General features: G+C 33.7%; 2 protein-coding genes across 4 annotated transcripts in view; one reads left to right on the top strand and one right to left on the bottom strand.

Annotated features, from left to right (window-relative positions):
• LOC117242653 (unconventional myosin-If-like) overlaps positions 1-18,393 on the top strand; it is a 42,948-nt gene that overhangs the window by 12,199 nt on the left and 12,356 nt on the right. For all 3 annotated transcript variants that reach the window (XM_033509502.1, XM_033509501.1, XM_033509500.1), the window contains exon 10: positions 243-410. In XM_033509502.1, coding sequence (XP_033365393.1) covers positions 243-410 — 168 coding nt within the window. The remainder of the gene's footprint in view (positions 1-242; positions 411-18,393) is intronic.
• On the bottom strand, positions 3,944-17,379 carry LOC117242676. Its single transcript, XM_033509562.1, has 3 exons — positions 17,058-17,379; positions 8,208-8,432; positions 3,944-4,686 (listed from the first exon to the last, which is right to left on the bottom strand). Exons 2-3 carry the CDS (start codon positions 8,429-8,431, stop codon positions 3,972-3,974), a joined length of 939 nt encoding a protein of 312 aa, XP_033365453.1. The 5' UTR covers position 8,432; positions 17,058-17,379; the 3' UTR covers positions 3,944-3,971.

Here is an 18,393-nt window from a genome sequence, read left to right as displayed (position 1 = left end):
ACGAATTCATTGCCATTTACCTTGCAAATCTGAATATTTTGATGTTACTTGGCATTTCCGTATGTATATGTATTAATTAATTGAAGATTTCTGTTTTTAAAAACAAATACAGTTCTCTAATTTTATGTATATATATTCTACCACAATCTTAGAAAACTTTAATGTCAGAATTTACAATTTTACAAGTAAATTAAAATATTAACTTCTGTATGAGTATTAACCTTGTATATTAATGTTTGCAGAAAATTAATTCAGCTATGGAAACCAATACCGAGGGTCTTGAAATTGGAATTTTGGATATTTACGGATTTGAGATTTTTGAAAAAAATGGTTTCGAACAATTTTGTATAAATTTTGTGAATGAGAAACTACAACAGATCTTCATAGAGCTCACTCTAAAGGCAGAACAAGTAAGTACGAATTTTGTTTCAGATTCTTGGTATAGTTTAATAATTTTTTATACTAAACTACATAATTATAACTATGAGTTTAGATAAACTGATTTTTATTGTTCGTGAATGATTTTATAATTTTGTTGAAACTATATTATAATTTTATTATGATTTATAATTAAAATAATTTCAATGTTCATTGATTTTCGCTTATTCGTAGATACTTAAATATCACAATTCATTTGTTAACGTTGTATACGATACACAAGATCTAGAAAAATATATCTTAATGTCCACAAATTTTCAATCTTCACTAATATTGTACTAAAAATTCTGAAAGTAACTTCAACAAGTAAAATTGGCTCGGTATAAAGTTGAGTGGTTTCAAGAATCGAGAATTTTAAACTTGCATATTCATTCATTTAAAAGTATAAAAATATATAAGATCGAACGTTCGTAAATTAAATCTCTTGGTTAATTTTCATGAAGAGACTTCTCCGTTAGTCCATAAAACATCGAAACGATTTTAAAGATTGAATAATGATATTTTGTAGAATATTTTATTAAAACGCATACTTCGTTACACAAATAAAATTGAGATTCGGTGAAAATTGAATATTCTATAAATAATGGAAGTAAGAGATACGTTAAAGTTCTATTGCAGCTTTATTTTTTAATTTTTACTTTATATGATATAATATAATAGTATTTCAATCTATAAATACTGCAATTTTCTTATATAAACTTTTATTTATAAATATACAAATAGTACATATTGTACATTATTGTTCATAAGAATATGGATATTTAGTCAATATGTTCTACGACTATATAACTGAACATAATGTGCTTCGATCGAACGGTTATCATTTTTTTTACGGAATCAATAAATTGTAGATATAATTTATCAAAAAAGGACATATCAGGCATGTAAATGTGAAACCGGAATTTTTGTATATACACGTTTATTGTACGAAAATGATTAAAAATATTTTATTCGAAGTATTGCCCATCGCTAGCTATACATTTTTCCCACCTGTCTGGCAATTGGTGGATGCCACGCCAAAAAAACTGTCGCTCTTTTGAGGCAAACCAGTCATCGAGCCATTTTCGTACATTTTCGTAAGAAGCGAAGTGCTGGTCAGAAAGTGCGTGTCCCATCGATGCAAATAAATAGTAATCGGACGGAGCCAAGTCTGGTGAGTAAGCCGCGTGCGAAAGTATTTCCCAACTGAACGCTTCGATCGTTTCCTTCACCGGTTTTGCTGTATGCGATGGTGCATTATCACGAAGCAAAGTTACTTTGTGTCGCCTTTTTTGATATTCTGGTCGTTTTTCACGCAAAGCTCGATTCAAATCGATCGTTTGTCGTCGGTAGCGCTCGGTATTAACGGTTTCGCCAGGTTTTAACAGCTCGTAATAGATCACACCCTTCTGATCCCACCAAACACAGAGCATTGTCTTCCGTCCATAGCGATTTGGTCTTGTAGTCGATGTCGGTGGTTCGCCTGGAGCTACCCATGATCTTTTACGCTTAGGATTCTCAAAATATATCCACTTTTCATCGCCAGTCACAATTCGGTGGAGAAACGACTTTCTTTTGTATCTGGCGAGCAGCATTTCGCAAGTGGTTTTTCGGTTTTCCTGCTGTCTTTCATTCGGTTCGTGAGGAACCCATTTTCCCACCTTCTGCATCTTTCCCATGGCTTTCAAACGTATGGAGACGGCTTCTCGTGTCACGTTTAATCGATCAGCGAGTTGTTGTTGCGTTTGAGCGTCATCCTCGCCCAACGATGCTTGCAATTCGCTGTTTCGAAACTTTTTCGGTGGTCTTCCACGTTCTTCGTTCCTCGCGTCAAAATTGCCACTTCTGAATTTTTTAAACCACTCAAAGCACTGTGATTTACCAAGAGTATGCTCACCGTAAGCTTCGACGAGCATTCGATGCGATTCTGCAGCAGTTTTCTTCGAGTGGTAACAGAAAATCAATGCTGTCCGCAAATCGTAGTTTCCAGGCACAAAATTTGACATGTTCGACGCTATTACAAACTACGCTGTTGTATGAAACTTGTATTGTTCTGAGCCGAAAATGTTTGCGAGATGTCAACAAAGACTTTTGGCATCAATGACGCATTTTAGTGATAACTACATTATCAGCTAGGGCCATCTATAGACAAATTCCGGTTTCATACTTACAGGCCTGATAATATTAAGGGACTTAAAAACTTGACCTAAAATTAAATAGATAAAATTAAATTAAGATTAAATACATAATCATCGGTGCTTGTACATATATTACAAAATAATTTTTTCATACAATCCATAACTTGGAAGGAAAGATCGATGGCAGATTAGGAGCCGCTTATTTGCCAAACCAGTTAACTCGACAAAATTAAGACAGAGAAAATTGAAACTATATAAGATAAGCACGAATCAAGTGCTCTGGTACTGACATTTCAAAAATTTCGAGAAACTGAGTTAAACAATTTGTTCTGTGACCGGTTCATACGTACGTCAGTATTAACGAAACGTTGCACAGTTGCACATTGTATACATATATATTTATGTCATTGTTGCAGCAGATAAGAGATAGTATATTTTGAAATATGAAATTTTTAGAGTACGAATATAGTTTTACGTGATGTACGTAGTATACATAGTTACAAAAATAGATCAAAATAGATCAGAAATGGATTAATTCAGAGATCTATAGTGATTACACTTTTCAGTTGATTTATTTAACGTTTCGAGTCTGTCCTTGATTAAAAACTAGATTTTTTTACATTTTATATAAAGTGTACATCTGATTGTAATGTATAAATAAAATCATCCATAAACTTATGTTAAGGAAAGTATGCTTGTAATGTTTCTAAAGAAATTATATAATGTACAACTTAAGATTAAAGATAAGAAATTCTTTAAATAGGTATACAAACTTTAGTGTATATTTATAAATTTTGAAACGAAATTATAGATATCTCTATCTGGCAACATACTTTCAACAATTTTATTTAGATACATTATTTTGTAAGTTGTAACATTTTCTTCGACATTTTCTATAGAAATTATTTTCTTCAGTTTCACTCTACGCAGCAAGTTTATGTATTTACAAATTAAATTCTGTCACTTTCTACAAGCGAAGATGCGAGTTATTAAATCTCCTGAAAACGTTATCTTTCACAATGATCCTATAAAACATGCACGTAAGATCTTCCTGTATTCCTATTTGGTATAGAAAAATGATCATTGTTCGCAAACTTTCAAAGTATCGCCGAGTATTATTCGGTGGTTTCGAATGAGATACAGACGGGGACAAAAATAAGTGAACATAGTGGAAACAGTTATCGATGAAGTTATCGAACAAGGACCAATACTCTATAAGTTTTATTTATTACATATCCTTACAGTATGTAGATTATCGAGTAAGTAATTGAAATTAATATTTACACTTTTGTATAAACAAATCGTATTTATCGAAACTTTATCCATATCTATTTCCACTATCTGTCCACTTTTTCGCAAACTGATTTTTCTTTTGTTTACCTTGTAAAAAAATTTCTTTGCGTATTTGAAATAGCATCAAACGTTTGAGAAACTATATTCTGGCAATATATTCGTTCTTTTCAAAGCATATCTTTGAACAGGCGTGGTCTGTGCCATTAATATTCTACTTGGAAATCTGGACGGTGGTGCTGGTATCTGTTTCGGTAACTCGCTGGAAGTCACCATAGAGCTCTCAGTAGTGGAGAGATTATCTAAACCGTAAACTATAGTTAGTCTATTTAATTTTTTAGCTTTCTTTTTCGAAACATTTTTACCATATTCACGTTTCGTATTAGCTTGATGGTCAATTTTTTTTAACGGTCGAATTATTTTATTGCGATGAGATGTCCAGTCAGTTTGCCTTTGCAGAGGAGGTGTCACTCTAAGAAATTCTATAGGATCGTGAACAGTAGTCGTTCTAGATGTTACGCCTTTGCGAAAAGAACCGCTATGGCCTCGTACGTTTACATAAACCTTTGGTCTGCTATTCTTTAAGTAATAGAGCTTTTCATCGAAACTTTGAAATTTCGACGGATCTGCTAAGACGTGTCTGCCCTCGTTAACCGCGTTTGCTTTGAAGTTCGCACTTAGGCCAACATCTCTCACGCCAAAAATTGAGCGAGGTACCACTTCTGGATTTGGATAACTCTCGTTGCGAGCTTCTTCAGATTGTTTCAGCATCGCGTGTATGATATTTTGAAGGCTGGACGCGTCCATTTCGTCTGGACTTTGAAGTTCGATTTCCACGAGACTGAAAAAGAAAAATAGCCTTTTTTTAAACTCGGTTCGTGATTTTTTAATATTTGTGAACGCGGATATGAAAGATAGTATTAAGCATCGGTTTTCGTAAAATGAATTTCCAAAGGTGAAACAAAATGCTGCTACGCGCGTCATTAACAAATGGAATCAAGAATATAAATATTTCGAGGCAATGTTCACGAAATATCGGTACAAAGCGTAACGCACTATCAAAACACGATCGAAATCTCCTGTCTACGAACGGTGATATACATCTAATATGCCTAATTTCTTTCCTATGTCATTAATTAATTTGCTTTGTCACAAATTCGTTAACACGTTTCAAATAAATTGTAAATGTATTAACCATGATCGATTTTTATAATATTTCGTATGACTTATATGACAATCTTCATTTACTTTCAATGGTTTTTAATTTTCGCGTTACGAGGGCGTAAAATCGTCACGATCCTTTTTACTTTAATCCACAATTCTTTCTGTTTCATCATTTTTCACCATTTTCCCTCCGTATCAAAGTTTGCCAAGGATGTGGCTAATTTTAAAATTGACAACACGATGAAGATCGGAATGCAGCATACTAAAAATCAAGTACAAATTGCACAAACAAAATTGTATAAATTGACGAGCATTAAAATAACAAAATCCACAATTCACAACGACAAAGTAGAGAAGGAATCGGATGGGAAGAGAATAAATCAGGATAAAACATAATTAATTAAGCAGTGTTTTATTCTGCTTTCTCTTTTATTAGGTCTACACGTATGAAAGAAACGATCTAGAAAAGTGTATTCAGCATGGGCATATGGATGCCATTGAAATCACCGACTCTGTCTTCACCGTCTTCGCTGAAGATAGCTTTAACTGACAACAGCGTTACCTGACTGGTGGTATTAGCATGGGCAAATAAAAGAGAAATTGTACCTATGTTGTTGCTGCAGATAATCGACGAATTAAGAGAACTAACCCGTACAAGCTGGATAGCAATTAAATAAATTTTGGTTTGATTTCAATTAATTTACCTTTAGTTTGAGCGTAATTTCAACACAAATCAATATCAAATCCATAGCTTGCGTTAGGTTCGAGGTAGTACCTTTACCTTTACCTGCATAAGTAAAAATCCTCTCTTATTTCCTTGTACTACCGGGTCGAAGCTGGTATCGGTGAAGTCTATGTCGATGATTTCAATGGAAACCACCAATGGTACATAGTCCACATATATATTGTATAATATTAGGTCATCTCATAAGTTGGTGCCGTTTTTCGAGCGGTTATATGTGTTATTTTTTTTAAACACCTATGAATCGTTGTCTTGGGTATTTTCAGAACATTTGACGTCTCTTGAACCGTCAAACTTCGTGATTTTTCAACAAGATCCCCAATTTTATCTTCGTCTGTCCGAGGAGGACGCCCGGAGCGTTCCTCGTCTTCTAAACAGAAATTCCCAGCTCTAAAACGTTGGAACCGCTTCCTACAGGTGCGAGATGAAAGCGCATTTTCTCCGTAAACAGCACATATGTTTTTCGTGGCAATTGTTACAGAACTTCCTTTCCGAAATTCATATAACACGAGATGTCGAAAATGGATACGCATTTCACTCATGATTTTTTACTGTTAGAAGTCACTGTGTTCGCTATATTACGATCTTATACCCACGAAAATCTGCTCTAGCCTGTTCTCGATCAGTTAAGCTCAAGTGCATTGGTCCCTTATCGCCGTATGCTTATAAATCGACACATGAAATGTACACGCAAAAGTCGGCACGAACTTATGGGATGACCTAATATGTATCTTCCTCTTATGAGACACGTCCGAAGAATCGGAAGCAGTCTTTTTCTGAAAGTAGCGAACATAATGACAAAATTTCTTTCGTTTTACTTCAAGGCCCGCTATCCAGAAAGCGTCATGTCATTTCGTACTAAACGCGACGATGCGTTTACATCGATGCTCAGTCTGCGAAGCGTACGGATAAGATACATTTCGTCCCGTTATTAAAATGTCGAGGGACGAGCAAGTCGCTCTCATCCTGTATCGCTACATTCGTTTATGGCTGCAACGTATGGCTCACGATGTTAACGTCAGTCGTTATGACGAGAACGGTGCACATTACTTCACATTACTTCACAATGGTCGCTGCATGGAAGTGTACCGTTAGCATCAACGCCTCTACAGAGTGACATTTCATGGACAGTGGGCCTTACTTTGAACCCGAGCTAACATCAGATAATATATATACAGTTATAAAGATACATACAGTTTCAGCAGACCTAAACGAGGCAAAATTGGTGAAAGAGAAGAACGTGTAGACCATGTTGATAGTACATTGATTATTAAAGTACTTGGTAAACACTGGTTTAATTACACAGCGTGTAAAAGATCCAGAATCTTAAGTATACAATTTTCATACAACTTCTCCTATCTTTAGATTTACTTCTTACGCAGTCTTGGACCCTATGGAGTCTATATTGGACCCTCTTAAGTCGGTCCTACTTTAGCCACAGATCATACTAACATTTTACTAATAATATGGATATGTATAATGACGTATACGATAGTTGAATGAATAGGATTAAACGAACACACGATACATCACATGCTATAATCAAATACCGTGCATTCAACTGCCACGCCAGAAGCAGACCATATCTAAGGCTAGTATATATATAGACTTATAGAATTATGGGTTTATACTATCTGTTTTGTACTAAGATGAAATGGGATATTATTTAAAACTAGATCTATCGATGTCTAAAGTGTAAAACTTATATTAAAGAACTTGTATCAAGATGGAAGATATATGTATGGAAAAGTATATAACGTAAGGAGAAAAATAATCTTTCGTCCATTTAGATATTATATTTTATAAGAAATCATAGAGATCCCTCAAAATGCATCGTTATCTATCTACAAAATTTCTATAAAAAATTACAAATTGCTCACTTTCACCACACCGGTGAAAATTCTAGCGTTAAAAAGGAGATAATTCTGGATCCTTTAGATGAAGTTGTGCAGTAAAATTGTAATTGAATAGAAGATAGAGATATTTAATGTGGCCTCCCTTTTTCTTCCTAAGAGATATTTCTTTCTAATAGGTAAAAAAGCAAAGAGCAATCTCTTCGATTATCTTTATCTGATGATTCAACGGTGCCCATTTCCTCTGCACAGCATCCTCCATCTATACTTCTTATTGATTATGTGATCTGTGATTATTATAACGTCTAAATCGTTATCGCTATCGAAAACACAGTCGAAATCCGAAGAATGGCAAATACGTCAACTGTACTTTTGTTAAAAAAAAATTTATCCGATTCCTAATTCTTATTATTTGAAATATGCTTTTATAAGCGGAAGTTGTTTTATCCGAAACTCTTAGTATAACGACTTTATTATCACTTGACATGGAGATGTGACTCTGGGAGAAAGGAAGGAAGAGAAAGCGAGAGTATTTATGCAGAACAGAAGAAAAGTAAAAATTATAGGAAGTTATAATAGAAATGGTAAATACATAATTAATACCTGTAATCGTTGGTATTAGGATTATTAGCTCTTTCCATCTCAGAACTGTGTGGGAAACTTGGTAAAGATTTTCCCCCGTAGAATCTTTGGTCATTTCCTTTCCGATCAAAGTGTTGGATATAATTTGGTGAAGAAGGTGGCCTTGGAAGAACCATTGCCGAGAATGATCGCTGTATAAGTGCAAAGAGCACCGTTGCCGTGTAGTAATTTACCGCTGCTAACATTCTGGAATGCCATTTTATATTTTAAAATGCTTCGTCAATCTTAGAAAAGGAAAGCATAAAGTCATTTTTCTCTGAATAGTTTACTTCTTAATTACTTTGTTGTACAAGTATGTTACTATGTTCAAGTTAACTATGTGTATACATTTATTGAAAGTAATTAACGAGAAAAGAACTTTTATGTATAATATATCATTTATCGTAGCGAGGGTTAAAAGTCAGTACATCTTCTTTGGTTACATAAACACACGTTCAGTAGAATTTCGTTCGCTCTTTAACATGTTACCTATATACATGTGTGATATAAATATACATTGCAGCGTTTGCAGCATAATTTTAGTAACCTACATACTAAGTCTTACATTGCCATGTTATGATATATCTGTACCTCGAGATACCATAACTCATTATGTATATTATTATATCTAAGCTATAACATATTTCCATATATACAGTATACTTAATGGCAAAACATGCCCAATATTATAATATATCTAGATATTCTATAGATACATAGATATATGGCGATTTCCATATATACAGTATACTTCATGGCAAAACATGCCCAATATTATAATGTATCTAGATATTCTATAAATACATAGATATATGTCGATTTCCAGATATACAGTATACTTAATGGCAAAACATGTCCAATATTATAATATATCTAGATATTCTATAGATACATAGATATATGGCGATTTCTATATATACAGTATACTTAATGACAAAACATGCCCAATATTATAATATACCTAGATATTCTATAGATATATAGATATATGGTGATTTCTATATATACAGTATACTTCATGGCAAGACATGCCCAATATTATAATATACTTAGATATTCTATAGATACATAGATATATGGCGATTTCCATATATACAGTATACTTCATGGCAAGACATGCCCAATATTATAATATACCTAGATATTCTATAGATATATGGCGATTTCCATATATACAGTATACTTCATGGCAAGACATGCCCAATATTATAATATACCTAGATATTCTATAGATATATGGCGATTTCTGTTTATTACAAATATTGTCCACTTTCGCTACAATTATAAGAAACGAAAAAGAGGAGAACGTTAGTGCACCTGGTCACTCACACGAGACAGTATGTACGAGCGTGTTACAATAAACGCGCAGTGAAAGTTTTACCTGTTCGCAAGAGCAACCTTAAGGAACAGAATGATACAATTTCTCTTGTTTCACTTACGTAAGCCATACGTATACCGAAGTAATATAATATAGTTGTCATAATCGAACAAGGGAGCTCAAAACTATATTTAACAGGAGAATCGATTTAAGCAGATCAGAAATTGAAATTTTATATTTTACATCGATTTTTCTTCCAAAATACTCGCTACTTATAATCCTTTTAAATCTCTTTAATATATCTTATCTTTCGTAATTTAAGCTGAAACGTGAACTATTTAAAATATCGAACTGTTATGTTAAATTTTTGTTCGAAGAATATGCAAAGTCGCGCAGTCGGTTTCTTGCATTGATCGTATTATTTTTAGGAATATAAGAAGAAAGTCAGTTAATCGTTTTCTTCGAATGAAAAGAGAGTATGAAAATTTTAATTTTTATCGTTAAACACGCGTAATATTCATAAGAAGTAAGCAAACTTGAAAAAATGATTTATAATTTTTCTCGATCTTGAATCTTCATCTCAAGACTTTAAGACAAGAAATTGATCAGAACCAGAATTTACGAAATTAGATAAATATATTTTTCAAAATATATTTTTCAAATTCAAATATATTTTTCAAATAGGATCGACCTAGCTTTCTCTTTTTCCCAAGTACGAACGTTCAGCTAAGTAAAATAGCGTCTTATAGAACTTGTCTTGTTTCTGTAAGTCGCATGTTATGCGAATATGGAATTACAATCTCCCTTAGATGCGATGATTCGTTCTAATAAACATCGAGTTCTTAGGTTTTATCATGCGGCTGTGGAAGGTAGTGGTTCGATTCTTTTAAACAATCCATTTACCTCGAAGCAGGAATAGAGCAGAAGGTTGAGAATCTACTGTTACTTCGTGTTTGTTGTATTATAATATTTTTACACATATCTTTGTTTCGTTTTTATATTATAATTAGACCGAGGATTTAAACAAATTCATATTTTTTATTTCTTTAAATTGTTTTATCTCACAAGTATTATAGAAAGCACTATATTCTGTTGTATATCTTATACAGGGTGGTTGGTAACTGGTGGTACAAGCGGGAAGAAAAAAAGAAAGAAAAAAGAAGTCGAAAATGTAGAATAAACATTTTTTTTAATTTTTTTTTTTTAATTTTTCCATCGAGACAACGATCTACAGTGAGATCCGTTATAACGAGACGCGATAAAGTGCACGCGTACCGAGCCAAAATTCAAAGTCGATTTTCTCGAAAACAAAGCCTCGAACGAAAAATGTTTATTCTATATTTTCGACTTCTTTTTTCGCGTAGAATCACCCCCTTTCCGCTTGTACCACCAGTTACCAACTATCCTTTATATTCTTCTCATGTTACGTACATTCTGTGTAATTTTTCACTTTCAAACTTTCTGTAAAAAATCTGCAGTCCAACTGTGATATAATTATTAGAAAAGATATTCTAAATAATAACTATAGCACATAATTCGAATACGTTTTTCATTCGTTTATATTATTTCATTTATTTACATCTCCATGTCGTCCATAGTTGACAAATTTTCTCTCCAATGCGTATCAAAAAAGAGTTGCTTCTTGCTTGGAATAAAAATGTGTATAATTTTGTATAAAAGATGAAGATTCTCCATATATTACTTTCAACGATTCTGAGAAACATTCGATGTACAAGTCAGTGTTAGAGCTGCTAACGCTAATATCAAAACTATAATAATTCAAGTAAATAATATTCCCAATCATAAATTGGTATATTATAACCGTTTTAATTGTTAATTTTATTTACATCTCCATTTCGTTCATAGTTGACAAATTTTCTCTCCAATGCGTATCAAAAAAGAGTTGCTTCTTGCTTGGAATAAAAATTTGTATAATTTTGTATAAAAGGTGAAGATTCTCTATGTATTACTTTCAACGATTCTGAGAAACATTCGATGTACAAGTCAGCGTTAGAGCTGCTAACGCTAATATCAAAACTATAATAATTCAAGTAAATAATATCCCCAATCATAAATTGGTATATTACAACCATTTTTTATGGTTTATGCTATTAAAATTGCTAATTGTTAATTTTATAGGACATAAATGAACTTTTAAGTAGACTTTTATTCAGAACTTATTAAGAACGTACAAGAAGTATACGATAGATTAATTAAACGCCCAATTAACAAATAATAAGTGGGTCTGTCCTGAAAAGGCGAACTGGAATCACTGAATGATAAAAACAAAACGCAGCATACGAAGACGAAAACACGAAATCCAAAGAATCACAAATATATCATCTGATCATCGTGAAAGTTTCAAGTCTAAAAAAACTAATAGGTTTGTGCATGGAATAAATCTTCCTTTTTTTTTAACTCTTTGTTACAAAGTGCCGTTTAACATCGAGGAAAATATCGCGCAATAATCTCGCGGTAATCGTGTCTTACTGTTCGCCTAGCAGAGTAACGGAAAGGTCCTCCTTTCCAAAGAGATCTATGGTCCGACTTGTCAGTGGGTGTGGTTCTTTCGATGTAGGTTCGCGTTAAAGTGGAAACAGGTTCTCTTAAAAAGTGCAAGTGCATTCGTTGCCCTGGTGAACGTACTCGGTTATACTCGGTGAACGTAAGAGTCCACGTGGAGTCGGTCTGTCAAACGATTCAAGTTTCTATCGCCAGTTATACCCGCATTCGTCCGCTTGCAAGTTTCATTTTCGGTATACCGTACTTTGTACTACTTTTAACTTTCATTTTAATCGATTGTCGCTATTAGTCCGCGCTTGCAACGCTTATTGTCGCTGCGTACTTTAAGAAATTACGTTTCTTTCGAACGATTCGGATTCTAACTTTCTGATTCGATAGGTTGATTTTATGTCCAGGTATATGCGTGTTGCGTACACTGCGTATCAAAAGTATACTTTCTTACTTTTCACAGAATGTGAATTATTTAGAAAATGACGAATAGAAAGACGCAAGGTGGTGTCGATCTTCGTTAGAATCATCATGGCACGCAAAAAGATCGGTGCCTGCGTGCGTCGAACACCATGGGTAGGTTTTATTATTTAATTTCATCATCCTCGATTTGTTCGATCGTTTAGCTATGAACAAGATAGGAAAGGTTCTTCCAAACGGATAGACGATTCTCGTGATCAAATCTGGCAATGATTAAAACCGATTAACACCGCGATGAATGCGGGAAATGTTTAATTTCACCATGTTATGGATAAGTTGATAAGCTAAGATAAGATAATGGATAAGTTTTCTTCGTTATTTTCTCATTAATTCGTCCGGTTGTCACATATTTTAATTACATGTACTGTTAATGCAAACCGATAAAAATTTTTTTTTATTTATTTATTTAAATTTTATAATTTGTCCAGTAGGACATTTGGTAAAATATTATAGCTTAGTGGTATAATAATATAACGTGTGGATGGTTACCCCCAGCGGGGTTCCATCTTCGAAGTTGTTTATTTTATTTCTATTGTGAGGTTTGCGAGATGCTTCTTCTTCAGTCTTCTTTCTATTATGGTTTTATTCGTTTCAGCAACCAGCTGGTTTGGGTGTGTTACAAGTCTTTCTTTATACTTTTTTGCATATCTAGCGATTTCCTCTTCGACTGTTGGAATTTTTAAATCTTTTCGTAAGTCTTCGTTTCTGGCGTACCATGGAGCGTTAACTATTGTCCTTAAAACTTTTGCTTGCTCTGTTTCTATTTTATTTATGTGACTCATTGCTGCCGTCCCCCATAGTGGGACTCCGTATGTTCAGATTGGTTTGATTATTGTTTTGTATATATTTAGTTTATTCATTATGCTTAATTTAGATTTTCTATTGGTTAACAAGTACATGTGCTTCCTTTTTTCACGTATTCTGTTTATTATTGATTTTATGTGAACCGATTAAAATGTCCACACGTTTATGAGCGGAAATCTATGTTAATTTGAAATGTATATGAGGTAGATTTATTATAATTGAACGCAGAAAGATATTGCAACGCTACATCACGAGGTATGTTTATTTCTGTGCACTGTTACTTTGCATTAAACTGTGATACCGTGACTTTCTATCAAAAAAAAAAAAAGGAAGAAAAAGAGAAGGAAACGATATTTTGGAAATCTCTTACATCGCGATTTAAAAACGCGACGACACGCTGCATAATTATTTTGATATAATCTGTGCGAAAACAATTTATTATTTCTACAGACTTCTTTAATCTTCCATTTCCAATTTTCTAGTTTTTCACATTCGTTGTATATCTTTTTGTACAGCTCTTTTCGGAAATCCACCTATCGCGCAAAAACAGGACTGGATCGTATTATACTTGAAATAATTTATCTCTTTCTCTTGTTATATTAGTTACAGTATGTAAATTAGCTCCAACGCTTGTATTTTTGTTTTATTGTATAATTTTAGATCGTTTTATCGAAGTTAAGTGACGCACACTTAAATAATTACAGTTTGCTATTACGTGCTATTTCGTATACAGGGTGGTTGGTAACTGGTGGTACAAGCGGAAAGGGGGTGATTCTACGCGAAAAAAGAAGCCGAAAATATAGAATAAACATTTTTCGTTCGAGGCTTTGTTTTCGAGAAAATCGACTTTGAATTTTGGCTCGGTACGCGTGCACTTTATCGCGTCTCGTTATAACGGATCTCGCTGTAGATCGTTGTCTCGATGGAAAAATTAAAAAAAAAATGTTTATTCTATATTTTCAACTTCTTTTTTCGCGTAGAATCACCCCCTTTCCCCTTGTACCACCAGTTACCAACCACCCTGTATATTGGGAAATGCAATCTCTCTCGTATGATTTTTCCAAAGTCAGAAAAATGATAAAGTTGTTATTGAAATAGGAAGCGCAAACGACTTTAGATGGTAGCGTGCTGAAATTAATTTTTACATATTGTCTTTGTTCTTGTTTATAGTTTTGCAGTAATTTATGCATTGTAATATCGTTAAGGATAAAGCGAATAATATCAAAACTCGCGTAAAAGAACAAGAAACGAAACGTACAACGTTCCAAGTCCTAATCTGGCGCCAGTACGAAATACGAAGAAATACGATCCGATGGATTTTTGTGAAATTTAACGATGATATTTTAATTAGTTTTACGATTAATCTTCCTCTTTAATCAATTTTTCACGAGATCGGAGAACACATAGGACAAATGTATCAACAATTATCTTTTTTTTACGATTCAAATATTTTATTTAGCGTGCAATAGAAAAATACATTCATCAAAAATAAGATTTCAGACGTCAAATTGTATTCTATATTTTCGTCTTACTTTCACATTTAGAACATCGACTATCGATTATCTATCCCTATGTAGACGTCAACTATGGAAATTCACTTATTTGAAACTTGATTTTCTCGAAAATGACATGTCCAATGCAACTTCATTATCTTCGATTTTCCTCTTATTTCGAGAGGTACTATTTTTGAGATTTCTCTGACCCCCACTTTTGTCACGAATTACGGACTACCCTGTGTATCTTCTATTAAAAATTGCGCAAGTTTGTATTTTGCAATGAACAATGTTTCGTAATATTTCGAGATAATACTTCGGATTTTTCGATCGGTGCAACTGTTCGCGACTCTCATTGTCATCGACTGCGTTAGATTCTGGAATTCTTTCGTCATTTCCTTTACGCAAATACACGAGATTTATATTTAAGAATAAATTTCTTAGTGTCGATTATTTGTAGCGTCTAACTTTCCATGGGAAAGTCTCCAGTAAGCTCTTCCGTGTTTCATCTTTCAATTCGTAGCATCTTCAATTTATTTTTTAACGTAGCAATCGTTTTAACGCGATCATCTGACAGAATAATTTATACCAAATGTATTCCATGATATTTACCTCTCCGTCGACTATCTGAGTCGAGCCCAAGGTGTTATGTAAAAACATTAGGAAAATTGTATACAGGGTGGTTGGTAACTGATGGTACAAGCGGAAAGGGGGTGATTCTACGCGAAAAAAGAAGTCGAAAATATAGAATAAAAAATTTTTTTTTAATTTTTCTATCGAGACAACGATCTACAGTGAGATCTGTTACAACGAGACGCGATAAAGTGCACGCGTACCGAGCCAAAATTCAAAGTCGATTTTCTCGAAAACAAAGCCTCGAACGAAAAATTCTTATTCTACATTTTCGACTTCTTTTTTCGCGTAGAATCACCCCCTTTGCGCTTGTACCACCAGTTACCAACCACCCTGTAGAAGTTAACGATCGAAGGTAAAGAAATTGGATCGGTGGTTTCACGTAACAAGTGCTAATGTCATATTTTTGCAAAAGTCAGTTGGACCCGGCGTTGAGTCTGTAGGCGATTGTATATTTTGTATAAAAAACTACAAGTTGAAATTCTATGTTCAAGCGACGATAATGGGATTTGTACATGCGAATGTTGATATTTTTCATAGAATAAACTTTCTGCGGAAAATACCAAAGTCGATATAAATTTTATCTTCTTGTATTAGAAAAGAAAGTAGAAACGGTAGGAACGCTTATGTAATTCAGAAATTATTTAAACACGAATTTTTTAACATATCTTAAAGCATTAATATCTCAATTTATGAGTACTACAATATCATCGATACATTCTGCTCCAAACCACAGAGATAATTCCGAAAAATAACGAATCAGATGTAAAGCACAATCGTTACGTTATTATACTATGTTTGTTACAACACGCATCTTTTTAATTTACCTAGCAAATCTATGAATCTATATATTAGGTCATCCCATAAGTTCGTGCCGTTTTTCGAGCGGTTATATATGTTATTTTTTTTAAACACCTATGAATCGTTGTCTTGGGTATTTTCAGAACATTTGACGTCTCTTGAACCGTCAAACTTCGTGATTTTTCAACAAGATCCCGAATTTTATCTTCGTCTGTCTGAGGAGGACGCCCGAAGCGTTCCTCGTCTTCTAAACAGAAATTCCCAGCTCTAAAACGTTGGAACCACTTCCTACAGGTGCGAGATGAAAGCGCATTTTCTCTAAACAGCACATATGTTTTTCGTGGCGATTGTTACAGAACTTCCTTTCCGAAATTCATATAACACGAGATGTCGAAAATGGATACGCATTTCACTCATGATTTTTTACTGTTAGAAGTCACTGTATTCGCTATATTACGATCTTATACCCACGAAAATCTGCTCTAGCCTGTTCTCGATCAGCTAAACTCAAGTGCATTGGTCCCTTATCGTCGTACGTTTATAAATCGACACATGAAATGTATACGCAAAAATCGGCACGAACTTATGGGATGACCTAATAGTAAATATAACGTTAGCCTTCGTTAGAAAGGAGAAAATTTACACGCCCGTGGTTTATGCACAAAAGGGATGATATATTATTTAGTGAGTAGAAAGTGTCAATAAAATTGGCAATAAACACGGACGTATCTAACGGTAATCATTGATGAAATTGATAAGAGATTTCGCTTGGTAAAAGTGCTTTGCGCGTACCTGAAGTAGAATGTTGAAATAGGTCAACGCGAATACGATCTATTTGGATCAGTCAATGTTGCGGGTGTAGTAGCTGCGGTTGTTCGCAGCTATCTAAAAACTGGTGCACTTTACACCAATAAGAGATGACCGACATCAAGCGTTATTTCGTTACAAACAAATTAAAACTACAAACTTGTATAAACTTGAAAATAATGAATCACTTGTGATAACTAAATGTCACTGGATTTCGCATTTTCTAGCATTCTGTATTCATCGGACAATTTATCGGTCATGATTTGCACGTGAATCTTAACGATGGAAATTCGAAACGGTCCTGTACGATCGAATACGCGTTACACAGATGATGGCTCTGTTTGCACTGCGGCCACGGATCGAGCGAAGGTAATGAAATAGCTAAGTGAAACGTCGCCCTCTCTCTTTTTCTCTTTCCCTCTTTCTCTCTTTCTCCTCCCTATCTCTTTTTCATTCTGTTCGTTACTTTCTCCTTCGTCCTTTCTTTGGTTTTCAGTTTCTTTTTATTGATTTCGACTACGATCGTCCCTACAACAATTAGCGTATTATATACCTCATATTTCCGCAGAATGGCAAAGTTTTAATATATCATAACGTTGATTCGATCCAGGATCACGGAATAGTGTTATTTTTTAAATATTTTATAATCTTCTAATTCTTATACCGCAACTTTTTCCATTTTCGGTTACAATCTTCACGTGAATTTTCAAATAGAAAATTATCTGTATTAATAATATTATTACAAAAAATTACTATTAACAGGTGGTTAATTTATGCTTATTCTTTCCGTTTAATCAACTACATAACTTTTCAATTGATTGGCAACGAAATATTTCGATATTCGCAAATATCTCTCTCTCGCAAAGTTCTCTTCTCTTTGTATCCCTAATTTGATGATCTCATAGAGCACGGTCAAGTTGTTAGTCTTTTTTCATGTCCAAGAAAGTTTCCTTTACGAAGATCGATTTATCGTTCAAACTTATAGTCGCTAATCTATAAGTATAATGATGATTTTTGTTCAATATAATTGCTTTTTTAAACAAATAAATTCTGTTTATTATTAATTGTACTTTTCTTACTTAACTGCACCATGCTTATTAACAATACTATTTATTATTATATAATATTACATTGATGATAAAATAATATTAGGTCATCCCATAAGTTCGTGCCGATTTTTGCGTATACATTTCATGTGTCGATTTATAAACGTACGACGATAAGGGACCAATGCACTTGAGCTTAGCTGATCGAGAACAGGCTAGAGCAGATTTTCGTGGGTATAAGATCGTAATATAGCGAACACAGTGACTTCTAACAA

Source organism: Bombus vosnesenskii, unplaced genomic scaffold, assembly GCF_011952255.1.
Source record: "Bombus vosnesenskii isolate JDL3184/JDL3185 unplaced genomic scaffold, Bvos_JDL3184-5_v1.1 scf7180000016275, whole genome shotgun sequence".
NCBI lineage: Eukaryota > Metazoa > Arthropoda > Insecta > Hymenoptera > Apidae > Bombus > Bombus vosnesenskii.
The sequence above is the reverse complement of the archived record's forward strand: the minus strand, read 5'-3'. Positions and strand labels throughout refer to the sequence as shown.